At 35.4% G+C, this 26,493-nt stretch overlaps 1 protein-coding gene across 14 annotated transcripts in view; it reads right to left on the minus strand.

Moving 5' to 3' along the window:
• LOC114526137 overlaps positions 1–26,493 on the minus strand; it is a 221,341-nt gene that overhangs the window by 32,933 nt on the left and 161,915 nt on the right. For 10 of the 14 annotated variants that reach the window (XM_028547652.1, XM_028547649.1, XM_028547644.1 and 7 more), the window contains one exon: positions 2,474–6,967. The exons of 1 other annotated variant lie outside the window; for it this stretch is intronic. In XM_028547652.1, coding sequence (XP_028403453.1) covers positions 2,737–6,936 — 4,200 coding nt within the window. In that variant the 5' untranslated portion in view covers positions 6,937–6,967 and the 3' untranslated portion in view covers positions 2,474–2,736. Of the gene's footprint in view, positions 1–2,473; positions 6,968–10,451; positions 10,472–13,172; positions 13,568–19,246; positions 19,493–26,493 lie in introns of those variants that run through there. 3 more of the 14 variants (XM_028547656.1, XM_028547654.1, XM_028547657.1) reach the window with 3 other exon arrangements.

The following is a 26,493-nucleotide window of genomic DNA, read 5'->3' on the forward strand; positions in this document are numbered from 1 at the left end:
TGAGGCCTTACGAAGAATGCTATACGCATTTCTCTGCCCGTGGTTGGTTGCGCTCAGACTTTATACGCTTGGCTACACTAAAACTATAAGTGATTTCTCCTACGCAATACAGTACGTTATAGCACATGCATTCTATATCGTGGTTTGTGGTCGACACCTTGTTACGCGTTTGTGGGATAAGGCGTGGATAGCTATATTTGCTTACTCATGCATGCAAGTCTGACTGAAGAGAATGCCATATGTTTATATGAGTATATTATATATAAATTTTATAAGATGATATAGTGATTATACGTAATACAGTTTTCTCTTAAACATAACAGTTTCAACAAAATGACGAGCTGCTTTTTTATTTTCAAATCGTTTGTTTTTTCCAGGCTTACAATTAGTGCAAACTCGATCGCTCTCAGCACAAACACATTCTTTGTCTACACCGTCCATTCCCGTTACAACGACAGCATCGAGTCATATTTAAACTACAAGCAACTACAATACTTACTTACGTGGTGTACCTACAAGCTAATTTACTTAACTAATACTTGCTTTGACCACAGAGATAAAATATTTAAAAATGTTTATATATTGTATTTATATGGAGTATAGAAAAACATACGTGGTAAATTATATCGTGCATGTGCATGACAAATACTTTTATCTTGTAACTTCACGGTTATACAATAATATAAATATCACATTAGAGAAATAGGAAACTACCACTGCGAAATCACTGCATCCATGAGTAATCGCTGTCGCTGATATTGACGAATCAACATTTAATCAGACCATTTAGGGGCTGATTACATGGACCGAAATAGCACGTTTGCCGAGCAAACGATTACATGAGAGATTTCAGTATGATATTTTAGCGAACGTTTTTTTAAATTAATTCTGTAAATGTTAATCCTTCCTAGGTTTTAAAGTATGATATTTATTCTTGTGCTTTTAGGTCAGTTTGCCGGCCTGAAACGAAACTTCAAATAAGCACGGGCGTGGCAAACAAGCTAGGATTGGATGGGGGTGTCACGTAATATTGACCCATTTTTGATAATTTAAAATGAGAATTGGTGTATGACATCGGTGTAGGAAATTGGTCAACTTGGTTTCTATGAAAATCACGAGCCTTAAATATTCATAAATACTGAAACAAATGTTGTTGTATGTTTGTTCAATTTGCTTCCAAATGACAAAGCAATTTGACCAACTTTTTTTATCATGCTGGATTATCAGAGGGTGTCACACCCTTCACACCAACCCTCCCTGCCCAATCGCTACGCCCATATCGGCAAGCCTAGCTGGCCCGCTTGACACAACCACAGCCCGAGCTGACCCGGTTGCATTTAACCGAAACGTTTGAATTGACTATAATAAACTATAAGGAACGTGCCAGCCTCGCCCATGCAATCCGCGCCTTACATCATGACGCGGGTTCACATCACTATGCATGGACCTATTCGAAGTAGAGCAAGAGGCCTATTGCGAGATACACAAAAACGAGGCTAGTCAGGTTTCCTACTGTAAAAATTCCAGAATAATTTGTTTACTTCTATATTTTGATTGCAGGAAAGTTCGTCTTTTGTATCTTGTGATGTAAAATAAATATGATTTTGATATTCGAAAAAATTAAGATCTGATTATAGCCTGACTACACCAAGAAATTGAGCTTCGCCACAGGCTTCTTGCTCTTTTCCCAATAGGTTCGTGTGCTTTATCTTCCAGAGGAGCTTCAAAAAATTGCTTTAAAATATAAAAATGGAATGCTAAAAACTTCTGATAAAAATGTGCCTGACAAAAAAGGAACTAAATATTCTAAAGGTAAAGATATCCACGATTCGTCACACATTCCAGCTATTTTAGATCAGGTAAATCATTGGACCTAAACCTTCCTTGATATTCATTTCACTCAAGTCTCTGACAAAATGAAGAAAGATGAACAAAAATATTCTTCATTTTATAGCGTCGTTTGCCTGGCTACGAAAATATTTTCCTTTAGATTTTAATTTCTAATGGAAGAAATCATGTTTTCCTATCTAGTGACATAAAGACAGCTACACCTTTGACGTTCAGGAAAATAACATAAACAATTGAAAATGTATTCCTTTTGTCACAAGCGTAATTTTTTTTTCTTTCAGAGCCTTTTTTTATCCAAAGCGGAAAAACATGTAATAATGATCCAGGTTAATTATAGAAGGATTTTTCGTTCATCGTCTTCGTTAGGAACAGTGAAGCAAGTAAAGAGGGCTATTATACTGAATCACTGTGTGTAGAATAAACTGATCGCTTAACAAGTAAGAGGCTGGATATTCATGTACGCTTATCACAAGTACACAAAGGAAGTATGAGAATTAATCAATCTCCCACGCAGGTTATAAAAACACACAGCAGGAAAATCTCTTGGATACAAAATATATTTAAAAATATTTTTGTATCAAAATTACACAGTTCAAACGTTTTCAAAGACGTATTCCGTGTTAAATCCGTTGACTATGTTAAAGTTAATTGGCTTTTTTTTAAAAAAATATATATATCAGACAATTTGCGTGCGTTTCGCCGTTAAAACAAGAAATTCCATGCTCAACAATTTACATCACGAAAGGAAAAACTAAAAAAAAAGTTTCAACGATTTCCGTGGTTTTCGCATTTCAGGACGTTTCATAGCTGAACGTTTTGATTTACGCGTGGTTTTAGCATTTAAACAGGAAATCAGATTCTAAACTACTTACATCAAGAAAGGAAATCTTAGAAATACTTTTCAATATTATGAATTTTGAAATATTTGTTGCCATTTCTGTCAACGAACAGAAGGGAACGCGTTGATGGAAGAAAGAAAGGAGATGGATAAGGAGGAGATGCACTGCTAAAAAAGTGAAGATTACGAAAGTGTCTGGAAGCCATAATTCTGCCATCCGACACCTTAACAAAATGTATCCATTCACTGGCGAAAATAGCGATCAAATCAGAATCGATATAAACAGCCATTCTAAACTTTTCAATAGGAAGGTTATGAAAATTTTGGACATCATTTGGGAAAGTAATAGAAAGTAAAGGAATATTAAGCGCATAACTTTCAGTATGTCTTATCAACAACACTGCATTGCGAGTCGTTTTTGTATCAGATAAAAACGACCACCAAAGATCCGGTTTTCCGGTTTTAGGTTGAACAATTTCATTACCCTGTGGATCGATCATCTTCATAAACCGAAGAGGCGGTAGATTCAACTCTCCGGTTGAACGTACAATCCACGTGTTGCCACATTTTATTTCCCACAATTCATAACACGAAATGAAATCAGATAACATAACAGCACACCCATCAGAACTTATTGCAACAAAAGGGTCAGTAAACCTACATGACGGCGTTTCTTGACAACACAGTTTTTCGTTACAAATTCTTAAAATAGAAAGTTTCCGATCGCCGTAAATGACAAGAACTCCATTTTTAAAGGTAAGGACACGTTCAAAATTTACAATAGATTCTTCATGTTGACTTCCTAAGATATTTTCACTCCTAGGCTCATAACGATGTTTAACAACCAGACCTTCACAGACCAACCAAAGATACGACTCTGACCACCAACATGCTAATGCTCGTTGTTTCAGTGCAGCAGTTTGCAATGTTTCCCCACTATCGACACTTCTTATTGAAAGAAGGCAATTTTCAAAACAGCACGCGACATACGAAGTGTCTGGAGAGAGAGCACGACACTCTATTTTGGCATTGTCAACAAAAGTAGCATCAGGCCATTCGAGAACAGATTTGAAGGATAAAACACTGAGTACTTTGGGAAATCTTAAAGATAAAAGGAAACTCGTCCCATCTAATTTCGAAATGTAATTGACAGGAGTATCATGAGGCAAAAATCCAATCTCAAGCACGTCAACGATCTTTTGATTTATGAAATCGAACACTACTAAAGCGAAATCATTTTTCAAATCATTTGTAAATGCTACACACTTTCTGTTTTTCCACAAAAAAACTTTTGAACAATATTTATTGGAAATTATAACTTTCTCACCAGATGGCAAACAGATATAATTCATTTTCATTTTAACATTCGAGTCGGAAAACGAATCAGGCGGGGAAAATATTTGAAAGGAATCATTACTACAAAAATTCTGGTCAACACGAATATTCTTGTTATCAATCTTTTCTAAAGTTTCAGAATTCAAGACGTTCATGTAATTCAAGACTGGAGAACCAGTTCTTTCCTCACGCATTGGCCAAAGAAGAATGTACGAGTTACAATTACTAAACAAACAATAAGACCACCAACCATACACATTCTCAACTTCAACCAATATATTCTTGCTTTTTACATCCCACACTTTGATTGACGTTCTCCCTAATGTGACAAGTTTCATTCCACATGAAGAAAATGAACAGTAACTGATGTCATTGGGGCCGTGCGTAATGAAGGGGACCTCTTTCTTTTCTTTAATATTGATGCAGAATCGGATTGAATCGTATAAAATATATGAAGAGTCTGGAGAAAAGGCAGAGAATTCGCAAAGACCTCTTTCAATAGTAATTTGTGCCTCAAAGATTGTTGTAAAATCTGGTATTTTAAGCATTTGAAATTTTCCCTCATCCGCAGCTATGCAAGCAAGCATCGTCTGATCCGGTGACGCTAAAACATCAGAAAATGAATCCTCTGTAAACACAGTTTGGGGGACAATGCTTACATTAGAATGGCTTTCCGTTGTCACATATTCTATCCAAATCTCATTTGTCCCACCCAAGATGTCCCTAGCTACACTTTTGGAATTGACGGCACCTTGTAAAAAATTAAAGTGCCCATTAGCGAGTGCTTGCAAATATACGTAACAATGTTCCTTTTTATAAACGTTAAATCTATCAGACATATAGCTAATATGTACCATTTTGAAGAAACAAACGTGTTGAATGAGACCCCAATAAATATCTTTGGAAAGTTTAGAACGGTTCGTGCCAAGAATTCGCATTAAAAAATCCCCGCTCAACTCATCAAAAAATTTTAGTTTTAAGAAGTTTATACCAACATGCACCAACCAATGAAATTCCTCTACCTCGCCTGTATGGACCAAATATTTGAAACCATTTTCTAAAGCGTACATATTCTCGGCTGAAATTTGGAATTCTAAAACTGACTTCAAAGCATCTATCTCGTAGAATTGTTCCCTACAAGCACGCCAGAGACGTCTATTGCCGTCTTCAACATCTGCAACGAATGCATGTTCTTCATAACCGTTCAATGTGAGCCAATCCCATAATGACTTATGATAAACAGTCAGACACCCATCGTAAACTGGAAGAATCTCTGACATTAGGTCAAGAACCGCTTTACGGATTTTAAAATCGTCTTTAGAGAGACCCATGCATGCGAAGAGAACTTTTATTGGGAGCGCTTCCTTAGAAACGGCAACGACATTGATGAAACTGTTTAAGAGACATGAGGTATCTTGTTTGAAATGTTGGAGGCCTATGTCTAAACGTTTGAACTGCTTTTCGTAATATCCCGAAATACCGTTGGAGATGTAATCACTTAGGTCGGGTTCAATTCCCACGCCCTTTTCTTTCAATTCAATGACTAAGTAATAAGCGTACAAAAACGATCCCTTACACTTTGAAATAACTGACCTTATACTTTTATCATCAAGATTAGGTAAACTATGACGAACGAAAAGCTCTATGTCGTGGTTGTGATCTTCGTCATCAGGACGGATTTCCCACGGGTGAAGATGTTCAAGACTATTTCGTACTTGTAGCTCTGGTCGACTTGAAATGAATATCTTAATCCAATCAGGCAGTTCACAAAATCTCTCAGATATCAACTCCAATAATTCGCTTTTTTCGTCAGTTTTGCTCTCGTCCAAAGCATCAACGATGATCAACATTGGATCGTGTCCGTCAAGGGCATGGAGGGGGTCGTTTAAAAGAACACGAAATGCGTCTGACAGCGAGTCACGAGAATTTTCACGACGAAGAATTTCAGTCAGTTTATCACGAAATCCTTCAACATTATCACACATTTGACTGGCAAGGGACTGGAGGATTCTCTGAGGATTGCTGTAATCAGAATTTCGAAAGTCACAGAAATGGTGAGCTGCGTGTTGACCACGTTCTCTAAAAAGCTCGCAAAGCTTTGCAGACAAAACACTTTTTCCAACGCCTGGACCTGCAGTTAAGATGAAGACCCTGGATTTTTCACTCCCAAACCAACTTGAAAGTTTATCAAACAACCATTTTCTAGTGCCATCTTGAAATTTTCTAGAAAGGTCACGAATCTTTCCAGCAAAGTTAAATTTAGCCAGTTGCTCGACATGCGAGGGATGAACATTTTCAACTTTCCTAGTTAATTTAACTACTTTACTTTCAACATCACTTAATTTTGACATAAAATCATCCTCTTGTTGTTTCCACTCTTTCAATCTTTCAATATAACTTTCTTCTTCAGGGCTAAGAGGAGCCACCTTTAATTCATCAATATCATTTTGAGGAATTCCCAATTTGACTAAGGGAACAGAAATTTCTTGCCACAATGTTTCAAACGTTACATCGTCCAAACCAGCAGTCGGAATATGACCATAGACTTCATTTCTGAACATTTTGACTCTTAAAATATTTGCAGATATAGAAGTATCGCTGACTGGAGGCATAACATTCCATCCGGTGGCTGGTGCGGACAATCCACAAATATTTCGTAGTAGGACAGTCAATAGGGTAATATCAAAGTTTTTTGAATCAGGTGAACCAGATCTTGGGAAGAGTAGATCCCATTGCGAGGCTTTAATTACACTGTATCGTATTCTCTGTAAGGTCTTCTTGTTTGCATTCAATACGGAAGCTAAGGTGGAAGGTGGATGCACCGCATGCAAAGCATTTCTCAAAACATCTCCACCTTTATCTACCAACAAATGACATATCCTGGAATAATTAGCTTTGGCTTTCAATGGATCCATTGTTGTCTTTAAATATCAACTTCACAATCCCCTAAAGAAGAGACACAGTCAGGATAATAATTCTTATAATACTATTATATAAGAAGGTTGTATGGTTTATCAATTATAAGCTTTTTAAAGTGATATAAACACGTAAAAAGCATTTTCACTTGGATTTGCGTCTCGTGAAAATATGGAGATCTACCTCATTTTCACTAATCAACTAGCCTGTGCACAGACGCAACGCTCCCTCATAAATTACGTCAGTGCACAGGCTACTAATCTACTGGAGATTTGGGAGGGCTAATAGGCAGGATTTTTTAAATATTACGAATAAATTGCTTTTACTTTTGCATAATATTCAAAATATTTCGAAAGATTCTATTCAAATAACGAAGCTACAAAAAATCATTGTCGAGACCTTGCGCTTCAACCAATTTTTAACTTTTTAGATAGTTTTCTGTAACTGTAACTGAGTAAACACATTAAAAATACTCTTTGCTACAGCTAGATATGTTGCAAAGAATGCTCCCAACTAACTAAACATTTTCTGGTTAAACTTGTATCAAACTACGTGGAAACGGGACCTTAGGTACAACACATTAGTGCAAGTTAAGCTCGTTTCAGACGTCGAATTTTTCATGTCCCAAATCCAGTGCAAAATGAACTTAAGCAAAGACTTTATCTCATTAACATTAGGTTCTGAACATGAATAGTCGATGTTTGAAAGGGGCCTAAGTCATTTCTACGCCATATATATGCAGTAACTTATTAGGGTTTCGGGGTTTTAGTATTGGGCTCTGCGTTTTAAGTTACTCTTGAATTAGAATTGTTACTCGTTGTAATAGCTAAGAACGAACAGGTTATAATATGGGAAAGAGACAGTAAATTTCAGCTTTTTAATAAAATATAATATAAAATATATACAAAATCGTCTTTAAAGTAAAGGAGTATCAGAGGGGGATTGAGCTCCCTCGTGGAGGCGTGGCTCTGGGACACACTATAAAGGTTTTTCCTCTCAATGTTTGTGAATGGTTCAAATCGTATCTTCCTCACAGATGCCAAGTCACCGTCGTTTATAATAAGCAGTCCTCTGTAAACAAATCAACGTGCGCGAACTACGAGAAGTGGCTAAAAGTCTAGATGTCCAGCTTCTTAAGATTGCTAAGATAATGAGTGCGAGATGTGTTGCGAGTAGTCACAGGACGGTTTTGACAGTTTGGAGCAACTACAAAGCACTCTGCAAACACTTCAAAGACAAAGAAGCTGGAAAAGGACAATGTACGAGGGGTTAAACAAGCGAATCCAGTCGGAGAAATTCATGAGAAGCATCGAAACATTGAAACGCAAGACTGGAACGAAGTTGATGACAGCAAAGGATGCGGTCAAGGAAGGAAAATTTGGCACTGTACCACAAGTTTCCAATCGTAGACATGTCAATGATGGAAAAATTAATGGAAAAATTGCTAGATGCAATGAAAGATCGTCTCTTTGCCACATGTGCTTCTGGAACTGTTTGGAAAGTTCTGCCTATCATAAGCTTCTTGATCAGATTTGCGTTACACATTGGCCACAGGATCTTGATCTGAATTACGGTGAGGAAGAAGCACGATCATTGTGCGATCGGTTTTCCCTCCAAGAAGTTCAACAGTGCCTGCGTTCCAAGACTATGTTGATAGTCAAGGGAGACGAGTACCTGACGATCTCCAGCCTCTATTGAGATGTTCCTGTATCCCGGTCTCATCGGCGGAATGCGAACGTGGGTTTAGTCAAAATGAACTTGCTTTGTACGTCAGTAAGAAATCGCCTACTTGTTGAACGAATATCAAATTTAATATTCATTAAACTCGTTGGTCCTCCGATTAATGCTTGGAATAAAGATAAATATACTAAATCCTGGTTGCAAAAACATCATTCGGCCAATGATGAAAGAGTAAGAAAGCGAAAGTTAGAGGAAGATGCTGAAAGTGAGCGGAGCAGACAGCCGCAAAACAACGACTTTAGCAATTACTTTAGACATTTTAAATTTTCCATATACCTAGTAAATATCATTGATACAGAACATAGTCTCAACAAGATAATAAGTTTGAATTTACTCTTTGTATACCAACACGATATTGTGTATCTAATAAAAGTATTTTGGCAATGCCTAAAATCACCTATTAACTTATTACAGGCCACGCCCATATATAGGCCACGCCCATTGAAATTTAAAATACGCGTTCGGTGTTCCCCCACTTCCAAAATTTGCAAAACATCGCTTTTAAGACAAAGCATTAAGAACAAAGCATTAAAAATACTGGCAGAATATATTATTCTGACACTTTACATGATATTTCACGAGACCAGGCAGTTTCAGCTTTTGTGTGATATACAACGAAGGAATAATAAATAATGACAACAGTCAATCTGTTCGGAGCATTCATAAATGCATATCTATAAATATTCGGAATATTGCTGTGACATTGCTGCATCTATTTTGTTGTATTTTGAGAACGGAGCAATCATAAATATATAAATATTTAATACATAATAAAAAAATATTATATTCGCAATAAACTTATAAAGTATATATTTAGTTGTGACATTGCTTCGGACGTTCAGCTTTTATGTAAAGAACGGAGCAAAAATATATAAATATATAAATGTCATATTTTTCAACAGTTCGCAGTTCGAGTATTTTCGCGGTTTGAGCCGTTTAGGCTATTCCAAGAGACTTCTAATTTGATTTTTGCGAACCGTACGCCGTACGGTGTCATATTAGGGAGTTTGAGCAAGGCAACGAACTACGAAGACGAAGACAAACTTCACAATTTTTTAACGTCTGCGCATCATTTGCGTATACTCTGCTTAAGGTCAGCGGTGAGTGTTTAACGTCTTCGTCCTGTTGTCCTGGTTTAGGATGAATATTTTGACAAAGTTCGTTGTGGTCAAAACGAAGTTTTCAAAGTAAGATATATTCAAGTCAAATCTTGAATAGTTCTTGTATGGAATATAAATGTTGTTTTTCAACCGAAAAGAAACATAACATCTTCCACTTCCAAAGCATTTTTTGAAAACATTGCTAAAATAGCCATCTCGTATTCAGCTCTGTTCATGTTTACAAAATTAGTACCGTGTTCGTAGTGGTATAACTTTGACAGAACTGCTCAATTCAAATATCCCGCTGCACGAAGACTTAAGACGAGGCTACTATTCCCAGTCTACCTCGGGCGAAACACGTCTTCGTCTTCGTACTTCGTTTCCTTGCTCAAACTCGCTATTAGTCTATTCGAGTGTAAACGAATGTTAAATAAGGTAATTTGCATTCCTACGAATGTTACCAATGGTAAGGTCATTTGGCGTGCATGCGTGAGACCGTGCTCAGCAGGAGAAAATCCAATTAATATAAAAATCGCAGCATGACACAATTGACGATACGAAAACTCTTACAACATTAGTACAATTCCCTTGTTGGTACGAGAATGTTGAAAAATTTAATATAAATTAATGATTTAATATACACTATAAAAGCAATCAAATTCAAAGTAATATACCTTTTTATTCCAAGTACAACAGATCTAATATCAGAAATCTATTAAAATATCGTTTTCCAGAAGAAATATGACGAACTAATTCGTTTGTTTTTTGACCACATAATTCATAAATAACAATTATCAAATCAGTTAGTTTACTGTCTGTTTGATAAATTCAAATATTCCTTGACGTGCAGCTGAACTTCCTCAGTTTTCCTGACATAAATTTTTAACTTTCACTGCACGCGGTGAGTTAAGACTGGTTTCCACTGGTTTTCGAGTGTAAAGGAATGTTATATAAGGTAATTTCCATTCGTACAAATGTTACCAATGGTAAGGTCATTTAGCGTGCATGCGTGAGACCGCGCTCAGCAAGAGAAAATCGCAGCATGACACAATTGACGATACGAAAACTCTTACAACATTGGTACAATTTCCCTTTTACCATTGGTATACGTTCATGTTCGTATTCACAACACGAAAATATAAACTACCAATGATAAAATAACTTTGTCTATTGCAGTATTGGTATACTTGCTACAATATTGGACATGCGTGGGTGATTTAGCAACGATGTTTATATACAGGGTGTATCAAAAAAAAGTAGACAATTTTGAAATGTTTAGAAAACTATAAATTTATCAAATATCTCATAGATTTGTGTTAGTATGGGTACTTTGGCATCTTCAGGTCATTCTAACACTAAAAACAAACAGAAAAATTAACCTCGAAAAATGGAAGAGCGGTTTGTGGAAGCATCATTTTGAATGGCTTGTGCAAACATGAATGAAAGGTTTAAAATCCAATTTGAATTCAAGGGCTGAACGTTTGGGTATTCTTTTACAAAAAATCGAAATTTCAGAAATTTTGATGAAAATTAAGTCAGCCGCGCAACTGCGTAAACGTGGGCTTTTTTCCGTTTAACTCGCAGCTTGAGTAACTTTTTTCATGCACGAATGATTTCATGCATGAGTGATTGCTCGGGTGATTAAGCTAACAATGGTGTTGTAAAAAATTAATTTCATTTAGAAGTTCGCATAAATAATAATTTGTTACACCAAAACATTAAAGCATACAAAAGCAGAATTTACAAAAGTTATCTTCAGTCCTCAACATGTCCGCCGTTCCTTTCCACGCAAATTCTTAAATGAAATCACGCAAATGAAATCATACGTGCATGAAAAAAGTTACTCAAGCTGCGAGTTAAACGGAAAAAAGCCCACGTTTACGCAGTTGCGCGGCTGACTTAATTTTCATCAAAATTTCTGAAATTTCGATTCTTTTTAAACAAATACCCAAACGTTCTGCCCTTGAATTCAAATTGGATTTTAAACCTCTCATTTATGTTTGCACAAGCCATTCAAAATGATGCTTCCACAAACCGCTCTTCCATTTTTCGAGGTTAATTTTTCTGTTTGTTATTAGTGTTAGAATGACCTGAAGATGCCAAAGTACCCATACTAGCACAAATCTATGAGATATTTTGATAAATTTATAGTTTTCTAAACATTTCAAAATTGTCTACTTTTTTTTTATACACCCTGTATATTAGCATGCATTTTAATTTCTTTGTTGTTGTTTCGTTGCTTCGCCAAATTTACGGCGAAACTTTGAAAAAACCTCTTTCGCACTGACTTTCCTTTTATATATTTCCAATAGATTCAATCTCATAGCAATGTTGCTTGAAGATACTTGCAGAAACTGCAGCTTTATATTGATTGTTTCATGTCACCGTCACGCCTGTTAAACTAAAAGCGTTGGTAGGTTTCATTTGTTTCACCGATAAGAGTCTCTTCAAATTTCTTTATAACTTTAGCTAAATCGTCTTTACCATTCCTAACCGTAGAATGCATTCTTGAAACATTCCCTGCGGTTTGGGTAATTACTGTCAAAAATAATGCGGTAAATAATGCGATAGTATAGCATAAATCTCCCATCCTCGACGCAATTTTTTCCAGCTATAGTCGCCAAATTACCGACTTACTTAAATTCTTAAGCCTATGCAGAATTATCCGCACAGCCATAGTATTTCTAGAATATGAAAAATTCGCTTTTCCTTCGACTATCACGATCAGACATTGCTTAGTTCGACTGAATGTCTTACCGAGTAAAACTAAAACAACGCTGTTCACAATCCTACACATCGCAAATCCATTTGGTGGGTTTAACATAATGACATTACAAAATATAAGCTTTCTTATGTGAACTTCACAGCGTCTAAATTAAGAGTGACTAAACATTACGTCTGAATCTGGCTAAAAACTTAACAAAAAGCTCGCCTTCCATGCACGATAGTTATCGCAACAGCTAGCAATCTAGTGTTTATTCAATATATTTGACCAACCAAAGTCTGTTTGTAATCGTAACCCTGAATCTGACAAGAAGAATCTTGTCTACAATTTGATTTGCTCGTGTATGGAGAAACAGCCAACATTAAATGACCGACTGTTAATGTTACACGAAATGACTCAGACATAACTGTGCATCTTGTTGATGTGTGTGTTTTACCTGAACACTGACATCATGCTTTCAGGGAGCATTTATACCCATGCGTAAGCTAGTAAATTGTGTTTCCTATTAAATTTGAAATATTCAGTCTCGGTATATATTTTCGGTATTATCTTGAATTGATAATCAATTATTGATAAATATTTAAGGTTTTGGTACGAGAATATTGAAAAATTTAATATAAATTAATGATTTAATATACACTATAAAAACAATCAAATTAAAGTAATATACCTTTTTATTCCAAGTACAACAGATCTGATATCAGAAATCTATTAAAATATCGTTTTACCAGAAGAAATATGACGAACTAATTCGTTTGTTTTGACCGCATCATTCATAAATAACAATTATCAAATCAGTTAGTTTACTGTCTGTTTGATAAATTCAAATATTTCTTGACGTGCAGCTTGGCCTCCTCAGTTTTCCTGACATAAATTTTTAACTTTCACTGCACGAGGTAAGTTATGACTGGTTTCCACTTTCGCGTTTTTTATACCCACGGACTTCTAAGTTTATTATTGCGAAGCGTACGCTGGCAGTACGGTGTCATATTAGTATATTCGAGTTTAAAGGAATGTTATATAAGGTAATTTCCATTCGTACGAATGTTACCAATGGTAAGGTCATTTAGCGTGCATGCGTGAGACCGTGCTCAGCAAGAAAAAATCCGACAATCGCACCATGACACAATTGACGATACGAAAACTCTTACAACATTGGTACAATTTCCCTTTTACCATTGGCATACATTCATGTTCGTATTCACAACACGAAAATATAGACTACCAATGATAAATAACTTTGTCTATTGCAGTATTGGTATACTTGCTACAATATTGGACATGCGTGGGTGATTTAGCAACGATGTTTATATATATTAGCATCCATTTTAATTTCTTTGTTGTTGTTTCGTTGCTTCGCCAAATTCCCGGCGAAACTTTGCGAAAACGTTTTTCGCACTGACTTTCCTTTCATATATTTCCAATAGATTCAATCTCATTGCAATGTTGCTTGAAGATACTTGCAGAAACTGCAGCTTTATATTCTTCGATTGTTTCACCGTCACGCCTGTTAAACTAAAAGCGTTCGTAGGCTTCATTTGTTTTAACAATAAGAGTCTCTTAAAATTTCTTTATAACTTTAGCGAAATCGTCTTTACCATTCCTAACCGTAGAATGCATTCTTGAAACATTCCCTGCGGTTTGGATAATTATTGTCAAAAATAATGCGGTAAATAATGCGGCAGTATGGCATAAATCTCCCATCCTCGACGCAATTTTTTCCAGTTAGTCGCCAAATTACCGACTTTCTTAAATTCTTTAGCCTATGCAGAATTATCCGCACCGCCATAGTATTTCTAGAATGTTAAATTTTCGCTTTGCCTTCGACTATCACGATCAGACATTGCTTAGTGCGACTGAATGTCTTACCGAGTAAAACTAAAATAACGCTGTTCACAATCCTACATCTGAAACTATGTTTCAGTGGGTTCAACATAATTACATTTCAAAATATAAGCTTTCTTTTGTGAACTTCACAGCGTCTAAATTAACAGTGACTAAACATTACGTCTGAATCTGGCTAAAAACTTAACAAAAAGCTCGCCTTTCATGCACGATAGTTATCGCAACAGCTAGCAATCTAGTGTTTATTCAACATATTTGACCAACCAAAGCTTGTCTGTAATCGTAACCCTGAATCTGACAAGAGGTATCTTGTCCACAATTTGATTTGCTCGTGTATGGAGAAACAGCCAACATTACATGACAGACTGTTAATGTTGCACAAAATGACTCAGACATAACTGTGCATCTTGTTGAGCGTGTGTTTTTACCTGAACACTGACATCATGCTTTCAGGCAGCATAGTCATGGGTAAGCTAGTAAATTGTATAATAGATTGAAATATTCAGAATATCTTTTATTTCCAAGTACAACAGAGCGAACATCAGAAATCTTTTAAAATATCGTTTTACTAGAAGAAATATGACGAACTAATTCGTTTGTTTTTTGACCGCATCATTCATGAATAACAATTATCAAAGCAGTGACAGTTTACTGTCTGTTTGATAAATTCAAATATTCCTTGGCGTGCAGCTGAACTTCCTCAGTTTTCCTGACATAAATTTTTAACTTTCACTGCACGCGGTGAGTTAAGACTGGTTTCCACTGGTTTTCGAGTGTAAAGGAATGTTATATAAGGTAATTTCCATTCGTACAAATGTTACCAATGGTAAGGTCATTTAGCGTGCATGCGTGAGACCGCGCTCAGCAAGAGAAAATCGCAGCATGACACAATTGACGATACGAAAACTCTTACAACATTGGTACAATTTCCCTTTTACCATTGGTATACGTTCATGTTCGTATTCACAACACGAAAATATAAACTACCAATGATAAAATAACTTTGTCTATTGCAGTATTGGTATACTTGCTACAATATTGGACATGCGTGGGTGATTTAGCAACGATGTTTATATACAGTGTGTATCAAAAAAAAGTAGACAATTTTGAAATGTTTAGAAAACTATAAATTTATCAAAATATCTCATAGATTTGTGTTAGTATGGGTACTTTGGCATCTTCAGGTCATTCTAACACTAAAAACAAACAGAAAAATTAACCTCGAAAAATGGAAGAGCGGTTTGTGGAAGCATCATTTTGAATGGCTTGTGCAAACATGAATGAAAGGTTTAAAATCCAATTTGAATTCAAGGGCTGAACGTTTGGGTATTCTTTTACAAAAAATCGAAATTTCAGAAATTTTGATGAAAATTAAGTCAGCCGCGCAACTGCGTAAACGTGGGCTTTTTTCCATTTAACTCGCAGCTTGAGTAACTTTTTTCATGCACGAATGATTTCATGCATGAGTGATTGCTCGGGTGATTAAAATAACAATGGTGTTGTAAAAAATTAATTTCATTTAGAAGTTCGCATAAATAATAATTTGTTACACCAAAACATTAAAGCATACAAAAGCAGAATTTACAAAAGTTATCTTCAGTCCTCAACATGTCCGCCGTTCCTTTCCACGCAAATTCTTAAATGAAATCACGCAAATGAAATCATACGTGCATGAAAAAAGTTACTCAAGCTGCGAGTTAAACGGAAAAAAGCCCACGTTTACGCAGTTGCGCGGCTGACCTTATTTTCATCAAAATTTCTGAAATTTCGATTCTTTTTAAACAAATACCCAAACGTTCTGCCCTTGAATTCAAATTGGATTTTAGACCTCTAATTCATGTTTGCACAAGCCATTCAAAATGATGCTTCCACAAACCGCTCTTCCATTTTTCGAGGTTAATTTTTCTGTTTGTTATTAGTGTTAGAATGACCTGAAGATGCCAAAGTACCCATACTAGCACAAATCTATGAGATATTTTGATAAATTTATAGTTTCTAAACATTTCAAAATTGTCTACTTTTTTTTTATACACCCTGTATATTAGCATGCATTTTAATTTCTTTGTTGTTGTTTCGTTGCTTTGCTAAATTTACGGCGAAACTTTGAAAAAACCTCTTTCGCACTGACTTTCCTTTTAAATATTTCCAATAGATTCAATCTCGTAGCAATGTTGCTTGAAGATACTTGCAGACACTGCAGCTTTTTTATTGTTCGATTGTTTCACCGTCACGCCTGTTAAACTAAAAGCGTTCGTAGGTTTCATTTGTTTCACCGATAAGAGTCTCTTCAAATTTCTTTATAACTTTAGCTAAATCGTCTTTACCATTCCTAACCGTAGAATGCATTCTTGAAACATTCCCTGCGGTTTGGGTAATTACTGTCAAAAATAATGCGGTAAATAATGCGGCAGTATAGCATAAATCTCCCATCCTCGACGCAATTTTTTCCAGCTATAGTCGCCAAATTACCGACTTTCTTAAATTCTTAAGCCTATGCAGAATTATCCGCACAGCCATAGTATTTCTAGAATATGAAATTTTCGCTTTTCCTTCGACTATCACGATCAGACATTGCTTAGTTCGACTGAATGTCTTACCGAGTAAAACTAAAACAACGCTGTTCACAATCCTACACATCGCAAATCCATTTGGTGGGTTTAACATAATTACATTTCAAAATATAAGCTTTCTGATGTGAACTTCACAGCGTCTAAATTAACAGTGACTAAACATTACGTCTGAATCTGGCTAAAAACTTAACAAAAAGCTCGCCTTCCATGCACGATAGTTATCGCAACAGCTAGCAATCTAGTGTTTATTCAATATATTTGACCAACCAAAGTCTGTTTGTAATCGTAACCCTGAATCTGACAAGAAGAATCTTGTCTACAATTTGATTTGCTCGTGTATGGAGAAACAGCCAACATTACATGACCGACTGTTAATGTTACACGAAATGACTCAGACATAACTGTGCATCTTGTTGATGTGTGTGTTTTACCTGAACACTGACATCATGCTTCAGGGAGCATTTATACCCATGCGTAAGCTAGTAAATTGTGTTTCCTATTAAAAGTTTGAAATATTCAGTCTCGGTATATATTTTCGGTATTATCTTGAATTGATAATCAATTATTGATAAATATTTAAGGTTTTGGTACGAGAATATTAAAAAATTTAATATAAATTAATGATTTAATATACACTATAAAAACAATCAAATTAAAGTAATATACCTTTTTATTCCAAGTACAACAGATCTGATATCAGAAATCTATTAAAATATCGTTTCACCAGAAGAAATATGACGAACTAATTCGTTTGTTTTGACCGCATCATTCATAAAAAACAATTATCAAATCAATTAGTTTACTGTCTGTTTGATAAATTCAAATATTTCTTGACGTGCAGCTTGGCCTCCTCAGTTTTCCTGACATAAATTTTTAACTTTCACTGCACGAGGTAAGTTATGACTGGTTTCCACTTTCGCGTTTTTTATACCCACGGACTTCTAAGTTTATTATTGCGAAGCGTACGCGCTGCAGTACGGTGTCATATTAGTATATTCGAGTTTAAAGGAATGTTATATGTTTTCCATTCGTAATGTTACCAATGGTAAGGTCATTTAGCGTGCATGCGTGAGACCGCGCTCAGCAAGAGACAATCGCAGCATGACACAATTGACGATACGAAAACACTTACAACATTGGTACAATTTCCCTTTTACCATTGGTATACGTTCATGTTCGTATTCACAACACGAAAATATAAACTACCAATGATAAAATAACTTTGTCTATTGCAGTATTGGTATACTTGCTACAATATTGGACATGCGTGGGTGATTTACCTACGATGTTTATATATATTAGCATCCATTTTAATTTCTTTGTTGTTGTTTCGTTGCTTCGCCAAATTCCCGGCGAAACTTTGCGAAAACGTTTTTCGCACTGACTTTCCTTTCATATATTTCCAATAGATTCATCTCTAGCAATGTTGCTGAAATACTTGCAGAAACTGCAGCTTTATATTCTTCGATTGTTTCACCGTCACGCCTGTTAAACTAAAAGCGTTCGTAGGTTTCATTTGTTTAACAATAAGAGTCTCTTAAAATTTCTTTATAACTTAGCGAAATCGTCTTTACCATTCCTAACCGTAGAATGCATTCTTGAAACATTCCCTGCGGTTTGGATAATTATTGTCAAAAATAATGCGGTAAATAATGCGGCATATAGCATAAATCTCCCATCCTCGACGCAATTTTTTCCAGTTAGTCGCCAAATTACCGACTTTCTTAAATTCTTTAGCCTATGCAGAATTATCCGCACCGCATAGTATTTCTAGAATGTTAAATTTTCGCTTTCCCTTCGACTATCACGATCAGACATTGCTTAGTGCGACTGAATGTCTTACCGAGTAAAACTAAAAACGCTGTTCACAATCCTACATCGCAAATCCATTCAGTGGGTTCAACATAATTACATTTCAAAATATAAGCTTTCTTTTTAGTGAACTTCACAGCGTTTAAATTAACAGTGACTAAACATTACGTCTGAATCTGGCTAAAAACTTAACAAAAGCTCGCCTTTCATGCATGATAGTATCTCAACAGCTAGCAATCTAGTGTTTATTTAATATATTTGACCAACAAACCTGTCTGTAATAGTAACCCTGAATCTGACAAGAGGTATCTTGTCTACCAATTTGATTTGCTCGTGTATGGAGAAACAGCCAACATTACCGAAGACTGTTAATGTTGCACAAAATGACTCAGACATAACTGTGCATCTTGTTGATGTGTGTGTTTTACCTGAACACTGACATCATGCTTTCAGGCAGCATTTATAGTCATGGGTAAGCTAGTAAATTGTATAATAGATTGAAATATTCAGAATATACCTTTTTATTCCAAGTACAACAGAGCGAACATCAGAAATCTTTTAAAATATCGTTTTACTAGAAGAAATATGACGAACTAATTCGTTTGTTTTTTGACCGCATCATTCATGAATAACAATTATCAAAGCAGTGACAGTTTACTGTCTGTTTGATAAATTCAAATATTCCTTGGCGTGCAGCTGAACTTCCTCAGTTTTCCTGACATAAATTTTTAACTTTCACTGCACGCGGTGAGTTAAGACTGGTTTCCACTGGTTTTCGAGTGTAAAGGAATGTTATATAAGGTAATTTCCATTCGTACGAATGTTACCAATGGTAAGGTCATTTAGCGTGCGTGAGACCGCGCTCAGCAAGAGAATCGCAGCATGACACAATTGACGATACGAAAACTCTTACAACATTGGTACAATTTCCTTTTACCATTGGTATACGTTCATGTTCGTATTCACAACACGAAAATATAAACTACCAATGATAAAATACTTTGTCTATTGCAGTATTGGTATACTTGCTACAATATTGGACATGCGTGGGTGATTTAGCAACGATGTTTATATACAGGGTGTATAAAAAAAAAGTAGACAATTTTGAAATGTTTAGAAAACTATAAATTTATCAAAATATCTCATAGATTTGTGTTAGTATGGGTACTTTGGCATCTTCAGGTCATTCTAACACTAAAAACAAACAGAAAAATTAACCTCGAAAAATGGAAGAGCGGTTTGTGGAAGCATCATTTTGAATGGCTTGTGCAAACATGAATGAAAGGTTTAAAATCCAATTTGAATTCAAGGGCTGAACGTTTGGGTATTCTTTTACAAAAAATCGAAATTTCAGAAATTTTGATGAAAATTAAGTCAGCCGCGCAACTGCGTAAACGTGGGCTTTTTTCCGTTTAACTCGCAGCTTGAGTAACTTTTTTCATGCACGAATGATTTCATGCATGAGTGATTGCTCGGGTGATTAAGCTAACAATGGTGTTGTAAAAAATTAATTTCATTTAGAAGTTCGCATAAATAATAATTTGTTACACCAAAACATTAAAGCATACAAAAGCAGAATTTACAAAAGTTATCTTCAGTCCTCAACATGTCCGCCGTTCCTTTCCACGCAAATTCTTAAATGAAATCACGCAAATGAAATCATACGTGCATGAAAAAAGTTACTCAAGCTGCGAGTTAAACGGAAAAAAGCCCACGTTTACGCAGTTGCGCGGCTGACCTTATTTTCATCAAAATTTCTGAAATTTCGATTCTTTTTAAACAAATACCCAAACGTTCTGCCCTTGAATTCAAATTGGATTTTAGACCTCTAATTCATGTTTGCACAAGCCATTCAAAATGATGCTTCCACAAACCGCTCTTCCATTTTTCGAGGTTAATTTTTCTGTTTGTTATTAGTGTTAGAATGACCTGAAGATGCCAAAGTACCCATACTAGCACAAAGCTATGAGATATTTTGATAAATTTATAGTTTTCTAAACATTTCAAAATTGTCTACTTTTTTTTTATACACCCTGTATATTAGCATGCATTTTAATTTCTTTGTTGTTGTTTCGTTGCTTTGCTAAATTTACGGCGAAACTTTGAAAAAACCTCTTTCGCACTGACTTTCCTTTTAAATATTTCCAATAGATTCAATCTCGTAGCAATGTTGCTTGAAGATACTTGCAGACACTGCAGCTTTTTTATTGTTCGATTGTTTCACCGTCACGTCTGTTAAACTAAAAGCGTTCGTAGGTTTCATTTGTTTCACCGATAAGAGTCTCTTCAAATTTCTTTATAACTTTAGCTAAATCGTCTTTACCATTCCTAACCGTAGAATGCATTCTTGAAACATTCCCTGCGGTTTGGGTAATTACTGTCAAAAATAATGCGGTAAATAATGCGGCAGTATAGCATAAATCTCCCATCCTCGACGCAATTTTTTCCAGCTATAGTCGCCAAATTACCGACTTTCTTAAATTCTTAAGCCTATGCAGAATTATCCGCACAGCCATAGTATTTCTAGAATATGAAATTTTCGCTTTTCCTTCGACTATCACGATCAGACATTGCTTAGTTCGACTGAATGTCTTACCGAGTAAAACTAAAACAACGCTGTTCACAATCCTACACATCGCAAATCCATTTGGTGGGTTTAACATAATTACATTTCAAAATATAAGCTTTCTGATGTGAACTTCACAGCGTCTAAATTAACAGTGACTAAACATTACGTCTGAATCTGGCTAAAAACTTAACAAAAAGCTCGCCTTCCATGCACGATAGTTATCGCAACAGCTAGCAATCTAGTGTTTATTCAATATATTTGACCAACCAAAGTCTGTTTGTAATCGTAACCCTGAATCTGACAAGAAGAATCTTGTCTACAATTTGATTTGCTCGTGTATGGAGAAACAGCCAACATTACATGACCGACTGTTAATGTTACACGAAATGACTCAGACATAACTGTGCATCTTGTTGATGTGTGTGTTTTACCTGAACACTGACATCATGCTTTCAGGGAGCATTTATACCCATGCGTAAGCTAGTAAATTGTGTTTCCTATTAAATTTGAAATATTCAGTCTCGGTATATATTTTCGGTATTATCTTGAATTGATAATCAATTATTGATAAATATTTAAGGTTTTGGTACGAGAATATTGAAAAATTTAATATAAATTAATGATTTAATATACACTATAAAAACAATCAAATTAAAGTAATATACCTTTTTATTCCAAGTACAACAGATCTGATATCAGAAATCTATTAAAATATCGTTTTACCAGAAGAAATATGACGAACTAATTCGTTTGTTTTGACCGCATCATTCATAAATAACAATTATCAAATCAGTTAGTTTACTGTCTGTTTGATAAATTCAAATATTTCTTGACGTGCAGCTTGGCCTCCTCAGTTTTCCTGACATAAATTTTTAACTTTCACTGCACGAGGTAAGTTATGACTGGTTTCCACTTTCGCGTTTTTTATACCCACGGACTTCTAAGTTTATTATTGCGAAGCGTACGCTGGCAGTACGGTGTCATATTAGTATATTCGAGTTTAAAGGAATGTTATATAAGGTAATTTCCATTCGTACGAATGTTACCAATGGTAAGGTCATTTAGCGTGCATGCGTGAGACCGCGCTCAGCAAGAGACAATCGCAGCATGACACAATTGACGATACGAAAACACTTACAACATTGGTACAATTTCCCTTTTACCATTGGTATACGTTCATGTTCGTATTCACAACACGAAAATATAAACTACCAATGATAAAATAACTTTGTCTATTGCAGTATTGGTATACTTGCTACAATATTGGACATGCGTGGGTGATTTAGCAACGATGTTTATATATATTAGCATCCATTTTAATTTCTTTGTTGTTGTTTCGTTGCTTCGCCAAATTCCCGGCGAAACTTTGCGAAAACGTTTTTCGCACTGACTTTCCTTTCATATATTTCCAATAGATTCAATCTCATTGCAATGTTGCTTGAAGATACTTGCAGAAACTGCAGCTTTATATTCTTCGATTGTTTCACCGTCACGCCTGTTAAACTAAAAGCGTTCGTAGGCTTCATTTGTTTTAACAATAAGAGTCTCTTAAAATTTCTTTATAACTTTAGCGAAATCGTCTTTACCATTCCTAACCGTAGAATGCATTCTTGAAACATTCCCTGCGGTTTGGATAATTATTGTCAAAAATAATGCGGTAAATAATGCGGCAGTAGCATAAATCTCCCATCCTCGACGCAATTTTTTCCAGTTAGTCGCCAAATTACCGACTTTCTTAAATTCTTTAGCCTATGCAGAATTATCCGCACCGCATAGTATTTCTAGAATGTTAAATTTTCGCTTTGCCTTCGACTATCACGATCAGACATTGCTTAGTGCGACTGAATGTCTTACCGAGTAAAACTCACAACATCCACAATCCATCTGAAACTATGTTTCAGTGGGTTTCAACATAATTACATTTCAAAATATAAGCTTTCTTTGTGAACTTCACACGCTAAATTAACAGTGACTAAACATTACGTCTGAATCTGGCTAAAAACTTAACAAAAAGCTCGCCTTTCATGCACGATAGTTATCGCAACAGCTAGCAATCTAGTGTTTATTCAACATATTTGACCAACCAAAGCTTGTCTGTAATCGTAACCCTGAATCTGACAAGAGGTATCTTGTCCACAATTTGATTTGCTCGTGTATGGAGAAACAGCCAACATTACATGACAGACTGTTAATGTTGCACAAAATGACTCAGACATAACTGTGCATCTTGTTGATGCGTGTGTTTTACCTGAACACTGACATCATGCTTTCAGGCAGCATTTATAGTCATGGGTAAGCTAGTAAATTGTATAATAGATTGAAATATTCAGAATATACCTTTTTATTCCAAGTACAACAGAGCGAACATCAGAAATCTTTTAAAATATCGTTTTACTAGAAGAAATATGACGAACTAATTCGTTTGTTTTTTGACCGCATCATTCATGAATAACAATTATCAAAGCAGTGACAGTTTACTGTCTGTTTGATAAATTCAAATATTCCTTGGCGTGCAGCTGAACTTCCTCAGTTTTCCTGACATAAATTTTTAACTTTCACTGCACGCGGTGAGTTAAGACTGGTTTCCACTGGTTTTCGAGTGTAAAGGAATGTTATATAAGGTAATTTCCATTCGTACAAATGTTACCAATGGTAAGGTCATTTAGCGTGCATGCGTGAGACCGCGCTCAGCAAGAGAAAATCGCAGCATGACACAATTGACGATACGAAAACTCTTACAACATTGGTACAATTTCCCTTTTACCATTGGTATACGTTCATGTTCGTATTCACAACACGAAAATATAAACTACCAATGATAAAATAACTTTGTCTATTGCAGTATTGTATACTTGCTACAATATTGGACATGCGTGGGTGAATTTAGCAAACGATGTTTATATACAGGTGTAATCAAAAAAAAGTAGACAATTTTGAAATGTTTAGAAAACTATAAATTTATCAAAATATCTCATAGATTTGTTGTATAGGTACTTACTTCATGGCATCTTCAGGTATCTAACACTAAAAACAAACAGAAAAATTAACTCGAAAAATGGGAAGAGCGGTTTGTGGAAGCATCATTTTGAATGGCTTGTGCAAACATGAATGAAAGGTTTAAAAAATCCAATTTGAATTCAAGGCTGAACGTTTGGGTATTCTTTTACAAAAAATCGAAATTTCAGAAATTTTGATGAAAATTAAGTCAGCCGCGCAACTGCGTAAACGTGGGCTTTTTCCGTTTAACTCGCAGCTTGAGTAACTTTTTTCATGCACGAATGATTTCATGCATGAGCTGATTGCTCGGGTGATTAAGCTAACAATGGTGTTGTAAAAAATTAATTTCATTTAGAAGTTCGCATAAATAATAATTTGTTACACCAAAACATTAAAGCATACAAAAGCAGAATTTACAAAAGTTATCTTCAGTCCTCAACATGTCCGCCGTTCCTTTCCACGCAAATTCTTAAATGAAATCACGCAAATGAAATCATACGTGCATGAAAAAAGTTACTCAAGCTGCGAGTTAAACGGAAAAAAGCCCACGTTTACGCAGTTTGCGCGGCTGACTTATTTTCATCAAAATTTCTGAAATTTCGATTCTTTTTAAACAAATACCCAAACGTTCTGCCCTTGAATTCAAATTGGATTTTTAGACCTCTAATTCATGTTTGCACAAGCCATTCAAATGATGCTTCCAACAACCGCTCTTCCATTTTTCGAGGTTAATTTCTGTTTGTTATTAGTGTTAGAATGACCTGAAGATGCCAAAGTACCATACTAGCACAAATCTATGAGATATTTGATAAATTTATAGTTTCTAAACATTTCAAAATTGTCTACTTTTTTTTATACACCCTGTATATTAGCATGCATTTTAATTTCTTTGTTGTTGTTTCGTTGCTTTGCTAAATTTACGGCGAAACTTTGAAAAAACCTCTTTCGCACTGACTTTCCTTTTAAAATATTTCCAATAGATTCAATCTCGTAGCAATGTTGCTTGAAGATACTTGCAGACCACTGCAGCTTTTTTATTGTTCGATTGTTTCACCGTCACGTCTGTTAAACTAAAAGCGTTCGTAGGTTTCATTTGTTTCACCGATAAGAGTCTCTTCAAATTTCTTTTATAACTTTAGCTAAATCGTCTTTACCATTCCTAACCGTAGAATGCATTCTTGGGAACATTCCTGCGGTTTGGGTAATTACTGTCAAAAATAATGCGGTAAATAATGCGGCAGTATAGCATAAATCTCCCATCCTCGACGCAATTTTTTCCAGCTATAGTCGCCAAATTACCGACTTTCTTAAATTCTTAAGCCTATGCAGATTATCCGCACAGCCATAGTATTTCTAGAATATGAAATTTTCGCTTTTCCTTCGACTATCACGATCAGACATTGCTTAGTTCGACTGAATGTCTTACCGAGTAAAACTAAAACAACGCTGTTCACAATCCTACACATCGCAATCCATTTGGTGGGTTTAACATAATTACATTTCAAAATATAAGCTTTCTGATGTGAACTTCACAGCGTCTAAATTAACAGTGACTAAACATTACGTCTGAATCTGGCTAAAAACTTAACAAAAAGCTCGCCTTCCATGCACGATAGTTATCGCAACAGCTAGCAATCTAGTGTTTATTCAATATATTTGACCAACCAAAGTCTGTTTGTAATCGTAACCCTGAATCTGACAAGAAGAATCTTGTCTACAATTTGATTTGCTCGTGTATGGAGAAACAGCCAACATTACATGACCGACTGTTAATGTTACACGAAATGACTCAGACATAACTGTGCATCTTGTTGATGTGTGTGTTTTACCTGAACACTGACATCATGCTTCAGGGAGCATTTATACCCATGCGTAAGCTAGTAAATTGTGTTTCCTATTAAAAGTTTGAAATATTCAGTCTCGGTATATATTTTCGGTATTATCTTGAATTGATAATCAATTATTGATAAATATTTAAGGTTTTGGTACGAGAATATTAAAAAATTTAATATAAATTAATGATTTAATATACACTATAAAAACAATCAAATTAAAGTAATATACCTTTTTATTCCAAGTACAACAGATCTGATATCAGAAATCTATTAAAATATCGTTTCACCAGAAGAAATATGACGAACTAATTCGTTTGTTTTGACCGCATCATTCATAAAAAACAATTATCAAATCAATTAGTT

The sequence above is a fragment of the Dendronephthya gigantea genome, unplaced genomic scaffold (assembly GCF_004324835.1).
Source record: "Dendronephthya gigantea isolate DGI-Jeju-01 unplaced genomic scaffold, DenGig_1.0 000037F, whole genome shotgun sequence".
In the NCBI taxonomy this organism is placed as follows: Eukaryota; Metazoa; Cnidaria; class Anthozoa; order Malacalcyonacea; family Nephtheidae; genus Dendronephthya; species Dendronephthya gigantea.